The sequence below is a fragment of the Fusarium verticillioides genome, chromosome 4 (genome assembly GCF_000149555.1).
Source record: "Fusarium verticillioides 7600 chromosome 4, whole genome shotgun sequence".
NCBI lineage: Eukaryota > Fungi > Ascomycota > Sordariomycetes > Hypocreales > Nectriaceae > Fusarium > Fusarium verticillioides.
The window spans coordinates 2415253-2435993 of NC_031678.1; the positions used below are offsets into that span (position 1 = coordinate 2415253).

General features: G+C 49.7%; 5 protein-coding genes across 10 annotated transcripts; 3 read left to right on the forward strand and 2 right to left on the reverse strand.

The window, feature by feature from the left end:
* The first annotated feature begins 112 nt into the window (after positions 1–112).
* Positions 113–2816, forward strand: FVEG_17173 (hypothetical protein). Of its 2 annotated transcripts, none has more exons than XM_018906443.1 (2): positions 113–2588; positions 2638–2816. In XM_018906443.1, the coding sequence occupies exon 1, from the start codon at positions 299–301 to the stop codon at positions 1004–1006; it is 708 nt and encodes a 235-aa protein (XP_018759976.1). In that variant the 5' UTR covers positions 113–298; the 3' UTR covers positions 1007–2588; positions 2638–2816. The 2 variants fall into 2 exon arrangements, with proteins under 2 accessions (XP_018759976.1, XP_018759977.1); XM_018906444.1 differs by having other exon boundaries at positions 113–1183; positions 1381–2816.
* FVEG_12140 (hypothetical protein) lies at positions 1281–2256 on the reverse strand (the record flags this gene model as incomplete). The annotated part of the gene is made up of 2 exons (XM_018901482.1): positions 1281–1748; positions 1840–2256. The coding sequence occupies 2 exons, from the start codon at positions 2254–2256 to the stop codon at positions 1281–1283; spliced, it is 885 nt and encodes a 294-aa protein (XP_018759978.1).
* Positions 2817–4283: 1467 nt separating the features above from the next.
* On the forward strand, positions 4284–8932 carry FVEG_12139 (hypothetical protein). 2 transcript variants are annotated; one of them, XM_018901480.1, is made up of 5 exons: positions 4284–5071; positions 5139–5314; positions 5390–5821; positions 5876–7947; positions 8018–8932. In XM_018901480.1, the coding sequence occupies exons 1-5, from the start codon at positions 4669–4671 to the stop codon at positions 8223–8225; spliced, it is 3291 nt and encodes a 1096-aa protein (XP_018759974.1). In that variant the 5' UTR covers positions 4284–4668; the 3' UTR covers positions 8226–8932. The 2 variants fall into 2 exon arrangements, with proteins under 2 accessions (XP_018759974.1, XP_018759975.1); XM_018901481.1 differs by lacking the exons at positions 4284–5071; positions 5139–5314 and having other exon boundaries at positions 5358–5821.
* Positions 8933–10509: 1577 nt separating this feature from the next.
* Positions 10510–15316, forward strand: FVEG_12138 (hypothetical protein). Of its 3 annotated transcripts, XM_018901478.1 has the most exons (3): positions 10510–11314; positions 11387–13891; positions 13945–15316. In XM_018901478.1, exons 1-3 carry the CDS (start codon positions 11159–11161, stop codon positions 14284–14286), a joined length of 3003 nt encoding a protein of 1000 aa, XP_018759972.1. In that variant the 5' UTR covers positions 10510–11158; the 3' UTR covers positions 14287–15316. The 3 variants fall into 3 exon arrangements, with proteins under 3 accessions (XP_018759972.1, XP_018759971.1, XP_018759973.1); XM_018901477.1 differs by having other exon boundaries at positions 10510–13891; XM_018901479.1 differs by having other exon boundaries at positions 11387–15316.
* Positions 15317–15504: 188 nt separating this feature from the next.
* Positions 15505–20606, reverse strand: FVEG_12137 (hypothetical protein). 2 transcript variants are annotated; one of them, XM_018901476.1, is made up of 5 exons: positions 20135–20606; positions 19724–20077; positions 19408–19673; positions 18848–19359; positions 15505–18798 (listed from the first exon to the last, which is right to left on the reverse strand). In XM_018901476.1, the coding sequence occupies exons 1-5, from the start codon at positions 20257–20259 to the stop codon at positions 15709–15711; spliced, it is 4347 nt and encodes a 1448-aa protein (XP_018759970.1). In that variant the 5' UTR covers positions 20260–20606; the 3' UTR covers positions 15505–15708. The 2 variants fall into 2 exon arrangements, with proteins under 2 accessions (XP_018759970.1, XP_018759969.1); XM_018901475.1 differs by having other exon boundaries at positions 18848–19673.
* Positions 20607–20741: the final 135 nt, after the last annotated feature.

Sequence of the window (20741 nt, forward strand, 5' to 3'; positions counted from 1 at the left end):
ATCAGACCGCGACATATGTGGTCTAAGGGTCCTGTATCCGTAACTCTCACGTGTTTATTGCCACCCCAGACGTCGATCCAAGTCTATTATACTTGGTATGACAACAGTACGACATGAAGCGAAACCATCACTTCACAGCATGCATTTAGCGACTTGCCAATGGAGCAAAGATTTGGTCAAATTTCTGTCTCTGCTTCTCACATTGTGTCCATCCTTTAAGTTCATGTATCCCAGATGCATACCTCTCTGGACAACCATGCCCTACATGAAGTGAGAATGGAAATCTTGAATCCTGCTTATGCTCAATATTTCGAAAAACATATGCACGAACAAGAAGTTTGCGAACACGCCTGGTTCGCAAATTGGAATAATCCGAAGTTGCTCCTGTCCCATTGAACTAACTTCTTGTACCTTTGATATAGCCTATTTTTTTTCTTTCTTTTTTTTTTTTTTCTTTCTTTCTCTCTTTCTTTCGGAATTAATTACAACCATGCTTGACATCTTTTCTAGCAAGAATTGCGTAATGACGTCCATAGCTAAGCTCTATTGCCATCACCTTCGGAAATCGATACTAGCTCGAGACGAGTCCAGGCTAGGTCGCACTGAGCTGCTTGAGCTTCGTCTTCGTCTCGCTCGCTGTTCGTTGGGATCGGAAGGGTGCAAACCAGTCGACTTCGCAAACATATTCAGTACATCAGTCAACGAGATAACACCGGTAAGCCTCCCGGAAAGACGAGCCCCGGCCATGGCCGATGCGGGCACAGCAGCTGTAGGGACTGGAGAAGCAGGTACTGCTGCAGTCGGGACAGGCGATGGGGGTGCAGGCACCGATACGGGTGCAGCAGGAGGTGGAGGGCCGGCGGTCGTGAAAGATTGGGGCCCCATCAAAGGTGTTGCAGGAGCTGAAGGGGAGGGCGACGCCGATTCAACCACCCACATTCGATGCGATCGAGTAGCAACGAGCTTGGCAACGGTATGGGCCAGAGTCGAGTATGGGTTCACGTAGAATACGGGAAAGACGTCACGTCCGTGTTCAACTCCTCGCTCGTTGAGAATCACAGAAATAAAGTTCATGCATGACGAATTGAGTAAATGGGCGTTGGAACTCTTGGTTAAGTGGCGGACGTCTTTGGTGGAGATGTTGCCCACCACATTCATACCGTTATCAACAACTGCAACGCTTGTAAGTCCTTCATTGTTCATAAGCGTGAGTGCTTCAGATAAGGGTGAATCGGAGCTGTGGCCTGTCAATACGTATCATCCTGAGACTGTGTGGAAACTCACTTGACAGAAACAATCTCCTTGGCCCCAACACCCAGATCACGTAGCAAAGCAGGGTAAAGCCGATCGATTGAAGGAAAGTTGACACCCTCGTTCCAGAAAAACTCGACAATTCGAAGTTGACTTGCGATGCCAACCACCTCGCCACTAGTAGTTGTCACCAACAGACGGTGGATGCCACTGCCGAGGATTTGAATAGCCTGTGCGAGCTTTTCGTCACCAGGCAACGTGATGAGTGTTTCCTTGCGGAAAAGAGGGAAGACGTCTCGTAAAGGAATCTGGCCACCTTCCTGGGCCTTGGCCAGAATCGAATTGAATAGCTCAACCTGATCTTCTTCGGGTTTGGCGAGACCAACGACAACAAGTAGGTATGCGTTCAGATCGGTATAATCGAACGTGGAGACCGCGATATGGGTGGAGGGATCCTCACGGACCAGAACAACGTTGGTAGGGCTCTTGAGGAGGAGCTGCGACTTATAGTTAGCATGGCTATCCGGGGCCTGAAAGCGCATAGAGGATCGGTTCTGTATTGGGTGGCAGTCAAAGTTTTAGGCTCACCTTTGTAGCTTCTTCAACGCTGCTATCGAACTCAACCCACTTAATATCATCGGGAGATACAAGCTCTCCGATAGCTACATCACGCCAATCGCGGCCGGCAAATCTGGGGTTAGCATGCTTGTTTCCTGCCGGAGGATGGTTCAGCAACTCCTGGAGAGCGGCCTGTGTAAAAGAAGGGTGCCGTTGAGAGCGTGGTGATGAGGGCGCATTGCGCAAGCCCTCAGCGAAGCTTGCGCGGTGTGCGGATATGGAGCTTGGGCCAGAGCCAGCGGATATAGATACAGAAGGAGATCGCTGAGAAAGAGTAGGCGGTTTATGAGTGGACGAAGAGCCCGAAGCAGCACTGTTGAGGCTGGTCGAGCTGGTCGCGCGAGTATCCTTGAGCTCGCGGGAGGTTGAGCTCGGTGAGGGGTCCATGGTGGAATCGCTTCGCTTTGGCCAGGCGATGAATTGACTGACTGACTGATAGATCGGACTGGCAATAAGCGATAGATCAACACGACTAGGGCGAACAAAACAGCGCTGTATGTATTGCAACCGAGTGGCAGATGAACAGATAATGGCGAATAGTGATTTGTCGCGACAATTGCAATGATGAAATGATGGATAGTTTGCACAGAGAAGGGCGAATGCGAGGCGAGACAAGACGGAAGTGGGAGTGGACGCGGGGCGCAGGCAGTGGAGGACAAGAGAGCGAGCGAGCGAGCGAGTGGTTCGAGTTGTTCAATATTCAAGTCCAATATTGGAAAGTGATTAGAATCAGAGTCAAAGTCAGAGTCACGAACTAAGAAGAATCAGGATACAAAAGATCAGAAGACATTTATTTGCCAAGGACAAGGCGATCGATAGATGAGGTGAAGTGAAGTGAAGTGAAGTGGAATGGTTTTTTTTCTGCCTCTTGCTGCGGAGGTTGGTCTGGAGATGAGACCTGTCTGCGAGGGGCACGAGGTTACAATCCAAAGCCATGAGTGGGCGGGGAACGTTTTGCATGATGACATAGGCCGCCTAAGGTAAGTTAAAGGTGGGTGAGCGGGTGATGGTGGAGTGCCCCGCGATGGATGGATGGATGGATGGATGGACTGGATGGATGAGGTCGGGGACGGTGGGAGCTCAATCTTCAGTGTGGAAACTTACTGATAGAGAAGTAATTCAACCCTGACAAGGTGGAAGAAACCACCACTAAATACTACATAGGTAAGGTACATTAAATTCAAATACTTAGGTGGGCATCTGGGCGTTCGATCTCCATGCAGCTGTGACTACTATTTAGGAATTGATTTACACCAATATCAGATAATCCATTCCAGCACCTAACCATCCAACCTCGCAACCTCACAACTCGGCAGAGCTATCGCAGAAGCTTCTACCGTGGCGCATGTATACCAACGGCGATGATCATCACTCACTAACGTGGACACGACTAAAGAATATGGGTGTCTTCAAGGAACTCCCTGGTCCTGCAGTTCGTGATACGTTACTAAACTAAGCTCTGATACGCATGCACAGGTAACAAGAACAAAAGAGCAATAGGAAACTTGCCAGGGCTTTTATAAGTGCCTTGCTGGTAAATATCGCCATGTTGAATCTCGAAATATTCGTTCTCCAAGATCTTTGTAGAACTTCGACTTGTGTATAAGATCAAGCCGATGAGTCCAATAATGGAAGTCAGCAATACAAAAGTGCTGCTACTACTTGGAAAGCTAGAGTCAATGAATGACCTTAAAAGAATTTAAGCTGCTGCAGTTGACATTTCAAATTGTCAGATGGTGGTGAGTACTCGTGTTGGATCCCAAAGTCTTATAAGCTTCAGTATTCAGCATCATATGCTGCAGCTTATCAAATACCCAAACTCAAAACTACTCAGGCCAGAGGAAACGCTTCGTGTCAATTTGATAGGTTAAAGAAATGGTTGGCTAAGGTAACTGAGCTGCAGCCGCAATGCATCATGACAAGAAAGAAGATTTCATTGTGCATATTTGATGGATGGAAGCCATCCGTTCTGGCGGTGTGGTGGGGCACAGACAAACAACGTATGGAAATCAAATAAACTTAATGATAACAAGAGACATTGAGGTTCGACTGCCTTGCCAATTGCTGTTTGGCTCATTTTAATCTTCTTTGTCTACGGTGCTGGATGATCAAAGAGGCGTTCTCTCGGTCCATCTGGCATCAATTATTCTTTGATGATTTCAGACGTTCATATCATGCGCCAACCAGAGACACAACACCTGAATATTAACTTTACATGTCCAGAAAAGTTTCCATCAGAAGCTTTGCAGGTCATTTCTTAAGTTCAACTTGCATAAAGTCAGTCCTAAGGTAGGTTGGATGTCTTGATTGTAGCCTGGCAGAAAAGGTAAAAAATAAACAATACCTTACCTACTAACTTACTACCTTGCCTTACAGAAAAAACACACTAGTCACAACCTGGTCACCGCGCACCCTTTGTTTTTTTTTTTTCTTTCTTTTGGGCTCAAGTCTGTCGGGTCCCCAAGTACCTCGCCACCAAAGACTCGCCCGGACGGTACTTATTCACGACACTCAGCTTTGGGCTTCCCCTCCCCCACTTCACTTTCTGCTCCCATTCAATCCCTCTCTTCTTTCTTTCACACCATTTGGGATCTTTGGAAATCTCGTCCCTTAAAGTGAAGCCACGGCCGACTCAAGCCAACGAACCTCGACGGCTCGTAGCTTTTTCACCCTCTTAGGTTCTTCTTCAAGCAGTACTTCATTATCGCTACTCTTGCCCACATTCTCCGATTGAGACCCAAACTTTCTTTGTCGTCTGCTGGTGGACATCACCATCAGCAACCCTCCACGACCACAACAATGTCTCTGCTCCCACCCGACATCCACGCAGAGCTTTCACAGCTCCTGCAAGCTCTTCAGTCCCCCGACAACAGTATAAGATCACAAGCCGAGGAGCACCTGCAGAACAACTGGACTGCCACCCGACCTGAGGTCCTGTTGATGGGACTGGCGGAACAGATTCAAGCTGCTGGCGACAATGCGACACGATCCTTTTCCGCTGTAATCTTCCGCCGAATTGCTTCAAAAACCCGCAAGAATGAGTCCGGAGAGACCACAGATCTGTTCATCTCTTTGACCAAGGACCAAGCCGCTGTCATTCGACAAAAGATTCTCGAGACCCTTGCCGCCGAGTCTGAGCGCCTCGTTCGCAACAAAATTAGTGATGCTGTTGCCGAGCTTGCCAGACAATACACCGAGAATGGTAAGCTTTCAGAAGCCCTGAAACGACTCTCCGTATCCTGGATCTTTGCTAACAACTCCTGCAACAGGCGATATTTGGCCCGAACTGCTTGGCGCTCTTTTCCAACTTAGCCAAGCTCCCGAACCAGAGAAGCGAGAGAATGCGTTCCGTGTCTTCGCGACCACTCCCGCCATCATCGAGAAGCAGCATGAGGAGGCTGTTCTTCAAGCTTTCCAGAAGGGCTTCAAAGACGACGCCGTCATGGTACGGCACCCCTCCCGCGGGGCAGACTTTTCTGTCCCACATAGCATATCATGGCTCTGCTAACCACAGCTATAGGTCCGTCTTGCGGCTATGGAGGCTTTTGCTTCATTCTTCAGGACTATTAGCAAGAAGGGACAGGCTAAGTACTACGCCCTTATTCCCGATGTCCTCAACATTCTTCCCCCGATCAAGGATTCTCAGGATTCCGACGACCTCAGCAAGGCGCTCCTTGCTCTCATCGACCTCGCCGAGTCTGCTCCCAAAATGTTCAAGCCTCTCTTCCAGAACCTTGTCCAATTTAGCATTTCAGTGATCCAAGACAAGGAGCTCGAAAACATCTGCCGTCAAAACGCTCTCGAGCTCATGGCCACATTTGCCGATTACGCCCCCTCCGTGTGCCGAAAGGATCCATCCTACACGAACGACATGATCACTCAGTGCTTGAGTCTCATGACGGATCTAGGCGAGGATGACGATGATGCTTCCGAGTGGATGGCATCTGACGACGTGAGTTTTCAGTGAATGGAGACACATAATTCATGTAACTAACTCACCTTGCAGTTTGACCAGGACGAGAGTGACCAGAACCACGTTGCTGGCGAGCAAACCATGGACCGACTTGCGAACAAGCTGGGAGGACAGACCATTCTAGCCCCTACTTTTAACTGGCTTCCTCGTATGATGACTTCCATGGCTTGGAGGGATCGACATGCTGCCCTGATGGCCATATCTGCCATCTCCGAGGGCTGCCGTGATCTGATGATTGGGGAGCTTAGCCAAGTGCTAGATCTAGTGGTCCCCGCTCTCCGAGATCCTCATCCTCGAGTTCGATGGGCTGGCTGCAATGCTCTTGGTCAGATGAGCACTGATTTTGCCCCTAAGATGCAGACCGACTACTACGACCGAGTTCTCAAGGCAATCATTCCTGTCCTCGACTCGCCCGAGGGCCGTGTCAAGTCTCACGCAGCAGCTGCTCTTGTCAACTTCTGTGAGGAGGCTGAGAAGGCCACTCTAGAGCCATATCTGGACGAGCTCCTCTCACATCTTTTCCAGCTCCTTCAAAATGAAAAGCGCTATGTCCAAGAGCAAGCTCTGTCAACAATCGCCACCATCGCCGACGCCGCTGAAGCTGCCTTCTCGAAATACTACGATACCCTCATGCCTCTTCTTGTTAATGTTCTCCAGAACCAGAGTGAGAAGGAGTACCGACTTCTGCGTGCTAAGGCTATGGAGTGCGCCACATTGATCGCTCTGGCCGTTGGAAAAGAGCGTCTTGGTCAGGATGCTATGACTCTTGTCAACCTTCTGGCCAACATTCAGGCAAACATTACTGATGCAGACGACCCTCAAGCTCAATACCTCATGCACTGCTGGGGCCGCATGTGTCGTGTTCTCGGTTCCGACTTTCTTCCATTTCTTCACAACGTCATGCCTCCTCTGCTGGAGCTTGCTGTTGCCAAGGCTGATATCCAACTACTGGACGATGATGACCAGGTTGAGCAGATGCAGAATGAGGAGGGATGGGAACTTGTTCCCCTAAAGGGGAAGATGATTGGTATCAAGACAAGTACCATGGATGACAAGCACATGGCTATTGAGCTCCTGGTCGTCTACGCCCAAGTCCTTGAGGCTTCCTTTGCTCCCTATGTAGCGGAGATCATGGAGAAGATTGCTTTGCCTGGCCTTGCATTCTTCTTCCACGATCCTGTTCGATATATCTCTGCCAAGCTTGTCCCTCAGCTGTTGAGCTCCTACAAGAAAGCCTATGGCCCGCAATCCAACGAGCTCCGTGGTCTGTGGAGTGCTACTGTTGACAAGCTCCTCGAGGTCTTGACTGCTGAGCCTGCCATCGACACACTTGCTGAGATGTACCAATGCTTCTATGAATCTGTTGAGGTCATTGGAAAGGACTGTCTTTCTGCAGATCATCTCAGCCGATTCATCGACTCGGTACATTCTGCTATTGAGGACTACAAGGACCGTGTCGCCCAGCGTCTGGAGGATAAGGAGGGGGCCACTGCCGAGGATGTGGAAGATGAGGCCGAGGATACTTTGATGGCTATCGAGGATGACCAGACCCTGCTTTCGGATATGAACAAGGCTTTCCATGCTATTTTCAAGAACCACGGTGCTGCGTTCTTGCCTGCCTGGGAGCGATTGATGCCCACATACGAGGGCTTCCTTACCTCAAACGATCCCACCCAACGCCAGTGGGGACTCTGCATAATGGATGACGTCCTTGAGTACTGCGGTCCTGAGAGCACACGATATGCCAACTACATCACCCAACCGCTCATCGATGGTTGCCGTGATGCTTCGCCGGCTATTCGCCAGGCGGCAGCTTACGGCATCGGAGTTGCGGCGCACCGAGGTGGAGCACCGTGGGCGCCGTTCTTGGGAGGCTCAGTCCCCTTCTTGTTCCAGGTCACTCAGGTTCCTGACGCCCGTAATGAGGACAATGTCTATGCAACTGAGAATGCATGCGCAGCTATCGCCAAGATTCTCCACTACAATGCAAGCACAGTTGGAGACGTGCAAACCGTGATTACACAATGGGTGGAGACTCTACCCGTGACCAACGATGAAGAAGCGGCACCTTATGCTTATGCATACCTTGCGGAGTTGATTGACCAGTAAGTACTCTCCGCCCTCAACGTACTACCAGTATTTTGGTGTGCTCATGCTAACGTTTTGAACTTGTAGACGACACCCAGCTGTAGCGAACCAAGCGGGCAAAATCTTCGTGTTTATCGCTCAGGCTCTCGAGGCAGAGACCCTTGTGGGACAGACTGCCAACCGGGTAGCACTAGCAACTAAGGGGTTTCTGACATCGACCGGCGTTGACCCTACACCCCTTCTGCAGCAGTTTTCTCCTGAGGCACAGCGAACTATCATGGGATTCTTCAACTAGGAGGAAGCTCGCAGATGGGCTGAGCCTTGCCACCCTTTGGGAAGTCATATGAAGGCAGACTGGTTCATATCACCCAGCCGATTTTCGCCGGGTGTCGAGATGGCCCTATAAGCCATTTCTGGAGAGATATAGCGGCCTGTCTTTAGACGATGAACGCTATAAGATGACTAGCCATGGGCTTGGAACCCGTTCACGGGGCAGGCAGTTCCAACAGGCGAATTCACAAAGCAATGGTGGCATCGGCGTGATGTGGAAATGCGCTTCATTCGAGCAAAGTGTATCGGGTTTGAATCCGCATCCAGCCAATACCATGTTCCGAACATGGAAGAAGAGAAACACAGGACGACGGTCCTAGGCGTCGGGGTAAAAATGAGAGGGCATTTTGTTTAGGCAGTCTATATCCTTAAGACCGCATGGCGCCTTTTTTGCAAAATCATTAGAGTTTACGAGTTAGGTTATTGATAACTGGTCAGTACCTCGTCGCGAGGGTTTTGGTCGGCAGCGGCAAGACAGTCAATCAGTCAGTCGGTTGGTCGGTCTGTGATGTATATAGATGACGAGTTTTGTAGCGTACGGAATTATGAATAAAATAACCACACCGGTATTGTTTCCAGTGCTGAATGATTAGATGGGTTTGGGGAGATATGGAATGAACGTCTTTTACTCGCACGCAGGATGGTTAAGGAGACCCTTTCTTGATATCGGCGATACTCTGATATTTGTCTCTGGCTTGCTATATGAGTATTGACTGATTCAGCCAGAATTCGCAGTAGTACAAGTATGGATGATAAGGAGGGCGAATTGAGTCAATGTACTGCCCAAATTCGGTACTTAAGGCATTCAGAGTATCAACTCTGTCGCCATCACCAGAGCGCAAATGCCATTTCAGAATGACAGACTCGTGGGCATTGGCACTTAAAACAAAGTTAATGATGATGGCGACCAGGGTTGACAGGTACCTTTAGGTGAAAGCAAAAGCCACACACATGGAGGAGGGGGGGGGGGGGGCGTGTTGAATCTTAATACTGTATAGGTATACCTACTGTACTTGCCCTCCTCCATCTGAATGAATGATGAATGCTTGCTGGCTTGCTCGCACTTTGGTCTTACTGGCCTGCAAGGAACGGCGGGTGTGCTAGCGAATTCGAGACATTCTCATGCAGGGTATTCATTTCATATCTAGGGACTTGCTTGCACGAACTTTCTTTTTTTTTCTTCTGGTAAGGAAGATGCATTTTTTAGTATGAGATTTCAGATCTCGATAGTAGTGATTTTGACTGACTGTGTGTCTCAATGCAAAAACAGGATATTGCCCAGAACGGAGATGATCTCAAGACTTGACAGGCACAGGGCATGTACAAACCTAGAAAGGATAAATTGTTGTGCTGAGGTGCCCGGGCAGAAGCGAAGCACAGGGTCTTCCCGTCGGGCCAATGCTGTCCTCCAGTAAACCCGATAGACACGGTAAGGTAACCACGTCTTTTATTATTCGGAAAACATTTTTAAAGTTATTTACCTATATCAAGTTATAACTGTCTATTTATATATTTTATCAGTTTCTGTTAAATAACCAGCGTTTTCATCATGCTATGATTTATGTAGGTACCCAGAATCACCCATCTGATGTCAAATCATTCCCGGCTCCTGCTCGAGTCTAGCCTCTGTTGGGCAATGCCCAAGCCTCTTGCACCGGAGTTACTCCTGGCGCCTCTCAATCAACGCGCAAGTTCAAGTCCCTAGGCCCTCCTTACCCCACATGCATGAGTCCCTACAGTACCTGTACTCTGTACGGTACAGTAGAGCCAGTGCAGTACAGTGCTGTGCGCTATGTACCCTCGACAGGCCAAAGTCCTGAGATGGATAAGGTACCTACCTACCTACGGATACCTCACCTCACCTTGAGTTGTGTGCACATGCACACGGGAATCTTGGAAGGGTTCGACTGAGCCGCAGAAAGCGACAGTCACCAGTTTCTCTCTCAAGCTCGTAGTTAAGGTAGTTCTCAATCTCCGGCTTCCATTAGCTAGCACCAGTAGCCCATAACGTTAGTAGTCCGTTATCCATCGGCCTGTCTTGCTTCCCACCTCGCACTAGCCACACCATGATCCATTGGATCCATCCAATCCCACCCGACCTTTGACTGCCTGCTCTTTGACTGGCCTAGCTTCTAGGTAGGCGTGGCATGGCATGGCATGGCGCGGAAGGTAAGGCAAGACAAGACAGGACAAAGGTGTAGGTACCTTAGGTAGGTAGGTAGGTAGGTAGGTACATTCCCCCACCCACACACACCCAAAGCAGCCCGGCCCAGCCCAGCTTAGGGCATCTGCTTCTCACGCATTCCCATTCTTCTTCTGCCATACCATCCTCTACTTCTCCGTCCCTCTCGTTTTCCCCTTCAAACGACCTACATAGCGAATCCTCCCTCCTCGACCTTGACGCTATCCTGCCTCCAACGTAGAATCTTCTTTTCTCTCCCTTTCCCTCCTGATCGCAAATTTCCCGCATTTCCGACCTTTCGAAACATCGCCGATTTTTGAGCCACAGTCCAATCCTGAACAGTACAAATTCGACCAAGCACGAAATATCCACCCCCGCGCATTTGCCATACCCTGTTCCTCTCTTTTTCGCTCGATCGCTTGATCTCTCCAGCTTGATTTATCACGTCAAACCATCGACCCAAACCATCTCGACCCGCCACGGTTCTACCATATTGCGACTTCTCTCACCTCGTCATATTTTTTGCGTTTGTCACCAGTCTTCGCTTTCGTTTCCGCTGCAGCTAGGGTCTCCTAATCAGGCCGCCAACCTTTCCGACGCCTCGGTAGTCGAACCAGGACACCACCTGCCAGACTTCGCGCCATACATACGGGACAGCACCCGCTCACCACTTCCCTCGAGCGCCTGGCTAGGCCGTCCAGCCAGATGCTGTCGCTATGGATGGCTACTACTCTCCCCATCAGCAGCAGCAACAGCAGCAACCATCTCAGCAGTTCCAACAACCTCGAATGCAGCAGAACCAGCAGAACCACATGCAGCACAATATGAACGACCCGACCTTCTACCAGGGAGGAGATTCCCTCGATGATATTGTGCGCGATAACCAAGACAAGCTATACCGCCGACAGAGCATGCCCCAAGCCTTCGCTAACCCTATGGGTCAGTTCCAGATAAATCAGCAGCAGCAGCAGCAGCAAGGGCAAAGGCGGATGTCTTCAGTCGGCAACGGTGACATGATGACCTTTGGAACCGATAACGCCGACCTCAACTCGTACCAATTTAACCAACCGCCCATGGGAGAGGGGTTTCCCACCATTAATACCTCCATCGGCATGGACCAAATGGGCAATTATATGACATCCGACCCAAATGACTATTCGACCATATCCCCTGATATGATGAGTTCTATGATGCCCTCTACCTTTGCAAGCATGAGCGTTGGAGCACAAATGGCCGGCAACGCTTCACCGATGAACCTTTACTCACCGTCCATGTCCCAGTTCCCACAAGGCCAACTGACCCCTCAGGTTCAGGTTAGTAACGACTTCTCCATGGATCTTTCTCCAGATGCAGGCTCCATGAATATGAGCCAAACCAACCCCCCCACGACGACCCCGATCCCTGCTCCCGCCAACAACGCCATGGATACCATAGAGGACTCGGGCGAAAGTATGATGAACCATCAGGCTTTCAAGAACATGAATGCTGGAGATAACAATCAAAACTTGCCTGCACTTTCTCGCCAAGTCTCAACTGCCTCCGGCTCTGTTGTTTCACCTCCACAGCAACACTCACACGGAGCCATGTCCTCTTCAACCGTTACTCATCCGACTAGCACTTCAGTTGCAACGACCCCATCAACCGGCGATGCCCCGAGGGACTCGAAGGAAAAGACGATATACTCAAAGAGTGGATTTGATATGCTTAAAGCTCTGTGGTTAGTCGCTACTCGTAAGAACCCGCGCATACAACTTGGCGCTGTGGATATGTCCTGCGCCTTTGTCGTCTGCGATGTCTCCATGAACGATTGCCCTATTATATACGTTTCCGACAACTTCCAAAACCTTACCGGCTATAGTCGTCATGAGATTGTCGGCCAGAACTGCCGCTTTCTGCAGGCCCCAGATGGCAAAGTCGAAGCGGGCTCCAAGCGAGAGTTCGTTGATGATGGAGCTGTCTACAATTTGAAGAAGATGGTTCACGAAGGCATGGAAGTTCAACAGAGTCTTATCAACTATCGAAAGGGCGGAAAGCCTTTCCTCAACCTTCTGACTATGATCCCCATACCGTGGGACACTGATGAGATCAGATATTTTGTTGGCTTCCAGATCGATCTCGTCGAGTGCCCGGACGCGATCGCATCAAACCAAGACCTTGGTGGTGTAAAGGTGAACTACAAACACAGCGACATTGGCCAATATATCTGGACACCACCGCAATCCAGTTACTGGGAGCCCGATAATGGCCAGACGTTAGGCGTTGATGATGTCTCCACCCTGTTGCAGCAATTCAGCCCCAAGGGCCTCACCTCTGATTGGCATAAGCAATCATGGGATAAGATGCTCCTTGAGAATACCGACGATGTGGTTCACGTTCTGTCGCTCAAAGGTCTCTTCCTATATCTCTCTCCGTCTTGCAAGAAGGTCCTAGAATATGAGGCTGCGGATTTGGTTGGCAACTCACTCTCAACAGTATGCCATCCATCTGATATCGTTCCTGTTACACGCGAGCTGAAGGACACAACAACCGGAAACCCTGTCAACATCGTGTTCCGAATACGCAGAAAGCACAGTGGTTACACTTGGTTCGAAAGCCATGGTTCACTGTTTGTCGAACAAGGAAAGGGTCGAAAGTGCATCATTTTGGTAGGCCGCAAGCGACCGGTGTTTGCTCTAAGTCGCCGCAATCTTGAAGCGAATGGTGGTATTGGGGACAGCGAACTCTGGACGAAGCTCTCGACATCGGGCCTGTTCTTATACGTCTCTTCGAATATCCGATCTCTCCTCGACCTCCAGCCTGATAGCCTGGTGGGAACCAGTATACAGGATCTTATGCGAAAAGAATCGCGTCCCGAGTTTGGGCGAACACTGGAAAAAGCCAGGCGAGGAAAAATTGTCACATGCAAACACGAGGTCCAGAACCGTAGGGGCCAAGTGTTGCAAGCCCAGACGACTCTGTACCCCGGCGACGCTTCTGAGGGCCAAAAGCCATCGTTCTTGCTTGCCCAGACAAAGCTTCTCAAGGCATCATCACGTAACCTGGCTCCCGCCAGCACCGGTTCCAGGTCTCTCGCCGCAACCCCGAGATCCAGTAACGGTACCGAAAACCACGCCACGGGCCATATTTCACAGCCTGCTGGTGGTGCGTTGGCCCCCGGTAGCCAAGACGCTGCTTTGGCCTCGGAGGACAACATTTTTGATGAATTGAGAACAACGAAATGCTCTAGCTGGCAATTCGAGTTGCGGCAGATGGAAAAGGTCAATCGTATTCTTGCTGAGGAACTTGGCGGTCTGCTTTCCAGCAAGAAAAAACGTAAGCGAAGAAAGGGCGTTGGCAATGTGGTGCGAGACTGCGCCAACTGCCACACAAGAAACACGCCCGAATGGCGAAGAGGACCCAGTGGTCAAAGGGATCTTTGTAACAGCTGTGGTCTTCGGTGGGCCAAACAAGTACACCTCTTCTATCCTCTATCAATTGTGATATTTATTAACCATTTTGTCAGACTGGTCGGGTCTCTCCACGCAACTCCTCACGCGGGGCTAATACAGCAAATGGTGATGCTCGAAGCAAAAAGTCCAACTCTCCCTCGTCACCACTGCATAAAGAATTGTCAGCAGACAACTCCAAAGTGCAAACACCCAACGGTGAAAACGGCATAAATCCAGCCCAACTCACGAAGCAAAAGATAGAAAATGGAACATCAGCACCCAGCGGTGCCCCTTCAGCGACAGGGGTCAAATCATCGGCCGGAATGCCACCGCTAAGCCATTCATCCATGTTGGCCGTCGGCCAGGCCTCGTCGATGGCTTCGATCCGAGAAGAACGCGAGACGAGTCAGCCTTGAACAACAAGCAAAATGCATTTCCCTCTCTTGATGTTTTCGATCCTCGATGCTGCAACTTGGTAAAGGATCTACGGAGCGTGGTGTCTTGATTAAACGGCATTTGTGATACCCGCCACTTTTCTTTCTTCACGCTGGCCTCTATTTCAGACCTGAGGCTCATGGATTTAACAAATATCTGTGACACCCGTGGCCTGGGACTCACATGATGGCAATAAGCATAACGAGCTTGACTGCTTTTATTTATTTGGGAGAGAAATAACCTCTCCGTGGTGTACGAGGCTCCGGGATTTTGGAATTGGCAATAGACACGATATACCTACAACAACATACACGAGGCGTTAAGGATTGGGAAGGCATGGAATACGACTTGGACAGATCTTCCTGGCCTTGGCCCCTGATACAGATTCTACACTTATCGACAACGTCCATGGGCCCGGTGGCCCGGCTTTGGTCTTCATGCTTCTACTCAACATAGAGTGAGGGCCGGATTTATTCGAATGCTAGTACGGTTCCATGTTTAGCACGGCAGGGCAAGCATTGTCAGGAGCATGTAAGGGACATGTGGCTTTGTACAGTGGTGTTAGTTGTATTTAGGGGGGACTTTTGCGTACATATTCGTACTACAGCAATAGCGCGGCGAAGTATGGTCCAAATTAAGGAACAGATATGATTAGTAATTTGGATACTCAGCTTTGACGTGATGACTCGTCCATGTACAGCTCGGCCACACTGCCCAAGTAAGGGGGAGGCTAGTAAAAAGGGTAACTCAAGGTAATAATCCAACACCCAACCCCCTGCTTAGTGGTGAAGGTTAATGAGGAGCAATCTAAAGGGATCTGGAATACATGTGATTCCTAGCATCACTTGAAGCTCAAGCCCATATAGCCCTTTTGGTTTTTGCATGTAGTGGACATTATCAGATAGATTTACACCAGCCTACACTAGAATGCCAACACCACTTCGCCGTAATTTCCCAAAGTACTTAACTGGACTGGCAAACTTGTACCCTTTGGGAATGAGGGAAAGGCAACATGTCATCAGTGGCATGTTATGTGCAATCTTCTGACTTAAGGGTACAACCATCACAAAAGACAGATGGTGGGCTGACGTAGGTGGCTTCGCTTCCGATAAGGCTTCCGCATGGATTGTGGCTGCATTGGCAAGATTAAAGACACTGCAACATGAAGTTTCGGTCTGAAGATGCAGCCATTAAAAAAAGGAGGATTTATCAATCGTGCTAAAGACTGTTAGTGGTGAATCTGGTGATACCTCTTTAGGGCTGTCTAGCTGTCACAGAACCTTTGATTTAAGGCTTGAGTGGAACAATCGAATGACTCTGGAAGATTGTAAATAGATTAGATCTATCGATATATGTGCAGTTCTAAATTGCTCAAGCCAAATTGGGCATAAGCTAAGACTTCCTCAAAGCTCATCCTTTGTATGCACTGCCTCCTCCATCGTCCTGCGCTTCGAGTTCTTCTCACTGCTATTCCCAACAACCTTGCGTCGACGATCCAGCGCCGCAATCTCCTCATCGTAGACGGTCCATTCTGGGACCTGCCTCCTGGCACGATCAAGTTTGGGCTCCTTTGTCTGTGGGTTGTTACACAAGTCAATGGTACGCGCCTGAGCCAGACTCTCGTCACTGCACCACGTCTCACACCAGAGCCACTCTTGAGGAAGACTGTGGATTGGGATTGTGAATTGCATGTTGTTTGGTAGGTCCTGGTCCAGGTTGGACAAGCTGTTAGGGTCAGCTGAGAGTGCGTGGTACTGCTGTCGAAGGCGGTCTCCTGCTGCCAGCTGGCGGAACCGGTTAAGGTCAACAACGTAGAGGGCTGAGATATGGTACGGCAGCCCACGAAGATAGTTCGCCCAGTAGCCCTGTTTCCAGAATCTGAAGCCTTCCATTTCAGTGCGCGAGTCGCACATGGGTGTGAAACCGTAGGGAGCACCCTCTAGGTCATGGTTCACAAGGTCAATCATATCAGTGCGCACGATTTGATCAGCATCGACAAAGATGACCTTGTCCAGGGAAAGCGGAAACAATACATCAAGGAAAAGGATCTTGTACCCCCAAATCTCGCGCTGTTTCTCTTTTTGTTGGCGGAGCCAGTGAGGCCACTTGTAAGTAACCATCTCGTACTTGAATCCATACTCCGCAGCCATATGAGGAATGAATTCCTTGAACGAGGGAGACAAGAACTGCTCAATGAACCAGAACTTGACGGTGTGCTTGGTGTTGCGCATAACCGATACCATCATGATGTTGAGCATGCGCTCGTATAAGTGACCACTGGCAACACTAAAGATGTTGATTTCAGCATGTTCTTCGGCCGAAATCTCTTTGGGCGTCTTGGCCCCTCCGAGAAGACTTTCAGCAAATTTGAGGCCCTTAGCAACAATCCCGCTGTCTTCACTGTCTGGAGATTCTAATACATCGATTTCTTCCATTCCTGGCTTGCGATTGAGACGAGGATATAGGGTCGTGCCCTTGAAGTCCATGAGAGCGATTTCCGTGCCTTCGTCTCCGGGAACTGGAGCATATCCGTGAGCACCAACACTCTCGATGGTGAAGATTTTCGACGTTCGGCCTTGCTTGAGTTGAATATTGTAGAAACCAGGATTAGCCTTAAACTGGAAGTAGCCTAGATTGGCCATGACTATGGTATCTGTGATGAGGGGTTCTTTTTCCGTGGCTAGGCTCAATTGTGCACCTCTTGGTGCACCTCGCTTGCCATCTCTGGAGTGGCCTTCAATCAAAATATTCTCTAGCTCATATATCACATCGATGTCGGCTTTGACAGAGCTCAACTTGATGTTGTCCAAATCCTGTACAGACTCTTTAGCAGCCACTAGCCAAGCCGGAGGCACATCCATGCCTGCTGTTAACAGAGCCTCAGAGGGAAGGCCTTTGAAAGTCGCCTTAGGGCTGTGAACATGGCCAGCCTGATCAAAAGAAGGCTTTGAGTCAAGTACGTAACGGAAGAATCGTGTAATGGGAAGTTCTGCGACTACTTCCTTCGGGTTCATAAAAAGCTTCAGATATACTCCATCGAGCTCAGACAAGACCTTGAGAATGGGTGCCCATCTCTGACCTTGTTCACTGGTAGGATTCAGGAGACCAGCGATATGAACACTTGCAGTTTCGGGGTTGCCGACTTCAATAGCGCTATGAGTTGAGTTCCAAGTGTTATACATGGAGCTTCGAATGGACGGGGCCGACTCGAAGATGCCTTGAGGGAGATCAGAAATAGTAGAGAGTGCCGTGATCGAGGTGAGCTTGGCGGCTGCAATGGGATCCGAAAGCTTATCTTCAAAGCCAAGGTCCTTGATCGCAGCATAAACAGGAAGAATCCTGTTCCGTCGCTCAAATTCCAATAGCTGCTGCAAATCGTCCTCATTGAAAGACACATCGGACGGCAGGGGACCGACGACTCGGCCGTTGAGGAGTAGTCCCTTTGTACCAGGAAGTATGTTTGAAGCAGAGAGGAAGTCGGCAAGCGCAGTGCCAAGGCCATCATCTTCAGCTGTCCAAGACGCCTCAAGGATGGCTTTCAGATCATCCTTGTTCTTCATCTCAGCAAGCTTGCCTTCGTTAAGCTTAAAGGCGCCATTGATGACATGAGCCTCTGCGGATGACGGAGGGTTATGAACAAGGTCAAGTCGGACGCCAGGGTTCTTTCGCTTGAATTCAAGGGCAGCCAGAAGAAGGTCTTGTCCGTCATCGGTTGCAAGGTCGGCGACGGCTGTGAGCACAGCCCAGCTTTCTTTGGGGGCCTTCGAGTCTGAGGGAAGGACGGCAATGTTGCCAAACAATCCCGCAAAGTCCTTATGAAGCTTGTTGATATCAACAACGCGAAGGGCCTTCTCATCGTCAGGAAATATGTATGTGTTGCGCTTGGAAATAGCGTCACGGAGGAAGAGGTCTGAAACAGGCGTTCCCTCTTCAATTTGCCCAAAGTACACAGCCTTTTGGATTGCTTGTTGATCCTCAGTTAATCGCTGGCCCATGGCTTGAACCCACGATTTCTCACGTGGAATAGCCAAACCATTCACAAAGACAGGACGCACGGTAGTGTCAGCATTGAGTCGGTTGGCCCAAGCCTTGCTTGCTTCGACCCTCTGCTTATAAGTATCGGCTTCGAGAATCTCGGCCAATGTCATTTTGTTCGCTCCTGGTAGTGTTTCTCGTCCATCAATAGCCCTGGTGAAAGCCTTCTTGTTGGCCGCACCCTCTGGCCCCTCTTCACTCTCTTGGAGATACGTAATGAGGGACTCGAATCCATATGTTTCCATCAAATGATAAACGACCTTGGCCTGAGCAGCAGAAGCAGGTGTAGTGACCAAAGGAAGTATGCCGAACCTCAAGGTGACACCGCGTTGCATGAACTGGGCTAGTTGACCAAATGCTCGCCCATCCTCAATATTGGTGAAGTCAACTGGTGCCACAATGTGGAAGAGGTTAAGAGCCACCTGCGGAAGTTGTCCAGGATATGTACGCTGAAGGAGCTGTGAGGTCGTTAGTGGTATGGTATCAAGAGGTAATCTTCTTACATACTGCTGTCAAATCGCTTGGGAGCTTCTGGTATCGAGCGTCCTTCTCGAGGTCGTTCAACCACAAGAGTGCTTTGCCCTCCTCCAATCGATCTGTCCAGTCGAATCTGGGCGGTTCATCCTCAGCCTTCGAACTAGCAACTTCAGAATGCCCAAGAAGTGAATTAGCCTGTTGGCCATTGAAACCAAGATCACGGACCCCATCGATCAACTTGCGCTCACGGCGAATCATTTCAATGAGTGTAAATGGCTCAATTTGACGCTCAATGAGTTGGACACCGTTCATCCAGAGAAAGTTGATGCCACTGGGAATTCCGGCAGCAACATTTTTCTCCTGCTCTGCAGCAAACTCCTTTGCGACTTCATGAGTGGCGATCGATGCTGAGAATTTGGGGAAATCCTGGGTCGATTTGACTAAAGCATCGAGAGGATTTTCACTATTTAGAATGAACGAAGCAGTCTTCAGGCCTAAAGATGCCAGTTCAGAGGTTGAGAGAGGCTTTAAATCAGCAACCTCTTCATCTGTGTCAAGATCAACGTCGGCTGTGGCAGGTTTCTGTTTACCTTCCTGGCTGGCTTCACGATCATCAATAACGATGTAGTCAGTTCTCTTTAGGTCCAGCTTCACACCATAACCGCTCACAGACAAAGGCGTGTTATGAGCCCCTGCGCTTCGGCGATATCGCAGTCTATATGACACATCTCCCTGCTTGGCAGCTTTGGAGAGCGCAATGTGGAAAGGGCCGAAAGAGGCAGATGTTGGGTCCGCGTAGAGAATGGCATCTTTTCCAAACCCCAGAACTCGATCAAATGGCAACAGATTGACTTGCCTATTCACGGGGTTAGAGTCGTGGTGTCCAAAGCAAACGAAACAGCTTACCTTGCGGAAAAATCACCTTCCACGGCTTTACCGAGAGTTTCTGAGCAGTATTTCTTGTTATCGATCAGTGCCCATGTCGAGCAATCGTCGTTGGTGTCTCCTTTGGATACTGAATCAACAGCTGTAGTGTAGTATTGGTAATGTGCTTCTATTCGTGGTGCGGCAACACGTAGTGAAAGAGCAAGCTTGTAAGTTGAGAGGGCTTCTGGTTTAGTGATGTGCCCGTCTTGCTGAAGGACCTCGAGGAAACGGTCGTAGAGCTCTGCATCTGAATTGGTTGATTGAAAGTGACCACCAGCAATCTTGTCAAGTAGAGGGAAGTATGCTGTTGAATTCTCCCCAGCGGCAGTTTCTCTATTAAAGGTCAGAAGCAATATCATAGGTAGCTTACCAGAAATAGTATAAGCTTACAGAAGTTCAAGCAGATATGGAGCACGAGGAAACGCTGCGTTCATTCCCACGTTGACTGATGGGGAAGCCAAAGAAGCTGTAGCGGCCACCAGAGCCATAGCCAGGCATTGAGAAAGGCGAGGCATATTTGCGGTCTACGCAAAGCGCTGCATAAAGCAAGTATTGGATATTGAGGAGCTGGAGCCTCGTGATGGAGGGGCAAAGGACAGCTCTCCGAAGAAAGCTTGGACAAGATAGCGAGGGCGCGGAATTAGGCACGCAATAGTGGCGTAATTCTGGTCTTGGGCGTCTTCAACGAACCCAAGCACGCTCAAGATGTTTTCTACGTGCGGCAGACTCTCAACCACCAGGCATCAACCCCGTTGTAAGTCAAAGACAAAGAATGCTTAGGTAGGTAGGTAGCTTCCTAGGAGTCGAACAGCGTCACTGAGACCCAGGAGCTAGCTGGCTGAATTGGGCTTAGTACCCAAGCTGATACCGACAGACAAAAAGACAGGAGCTTATCCCTCAACCGTCTTTCCTTACGTGGCAGAAAGGATGCCCCCTGCATCTTCAATCTTCAGCCACATTCAGGGAGCATGTCCCCAGTTTTCTCACCCTCTTACGG

Bases quoted from the DNA above. Each gene is read 5' to 3' on its own strand.
- FVEG_12137 (XM_018901475.1), bottom strand. From the start codon at position 20,259: ATGCCTCGCCTTTCTCAATGCCTGGCTATGGCTCTGGTGGCCGCTACA. The intron at 20,078-20,134 runs GTAAGCTTATAC...GACCTTTAATAG, and splicing joins CCATATCTGCTTGAACTTCT to AGAAACTGCCGCTGGGGAGA. The intron at 18,799-18,847 runs GTATGTAAGAAG...ACGACCTCACAG, and splicing joins TCCCAAGCGATTTGACAGCA to CTCCTTCAGCGTACATATCC.
- FVEG_12139 (XM_018901480.1), top strand. From the start codon at position 4,669: ATGTCTCTGCTCCCACCCGACATCCACGCAGAGCTTTCACAGCTCCTG. The intron at 5,315-5,389 runs GTACGGCACCCC...CCACAGCTATAG, and splicing joins TCAAAGACGACGCCGTCATG to GTCCGTCTTGCGGCTATGGA. The intron at 7,948-8,017 runs GTAAGTACTCTC...TTGAACTTGTAG, and splicing joins CTTGCGGAGTTGATTGACCA to ACGACACCCAGCTGTAGCGA.
- FVEG_17173 (XM_018906443.1), top strand. From the start codon at position 299: ATGCTCAATATTTCGAAAAACATATGCACGAACAAGAAGTTTGCGAAC.
- FVEG_12138 (XM_018901477.1), top strand. From the start codon at position 11,159: ATGGATGGCTACTACTCTCCCCATCAGCAGCAGCAACAGCAGCAACCA. The intron at 13,892-13,944 runs GTACACCTCTTC...CCATTTTGTCAG, and splicing joins GTCTTCGGTGGGCCAAACAA to ACTGGTCGGGTCTCTCCACG.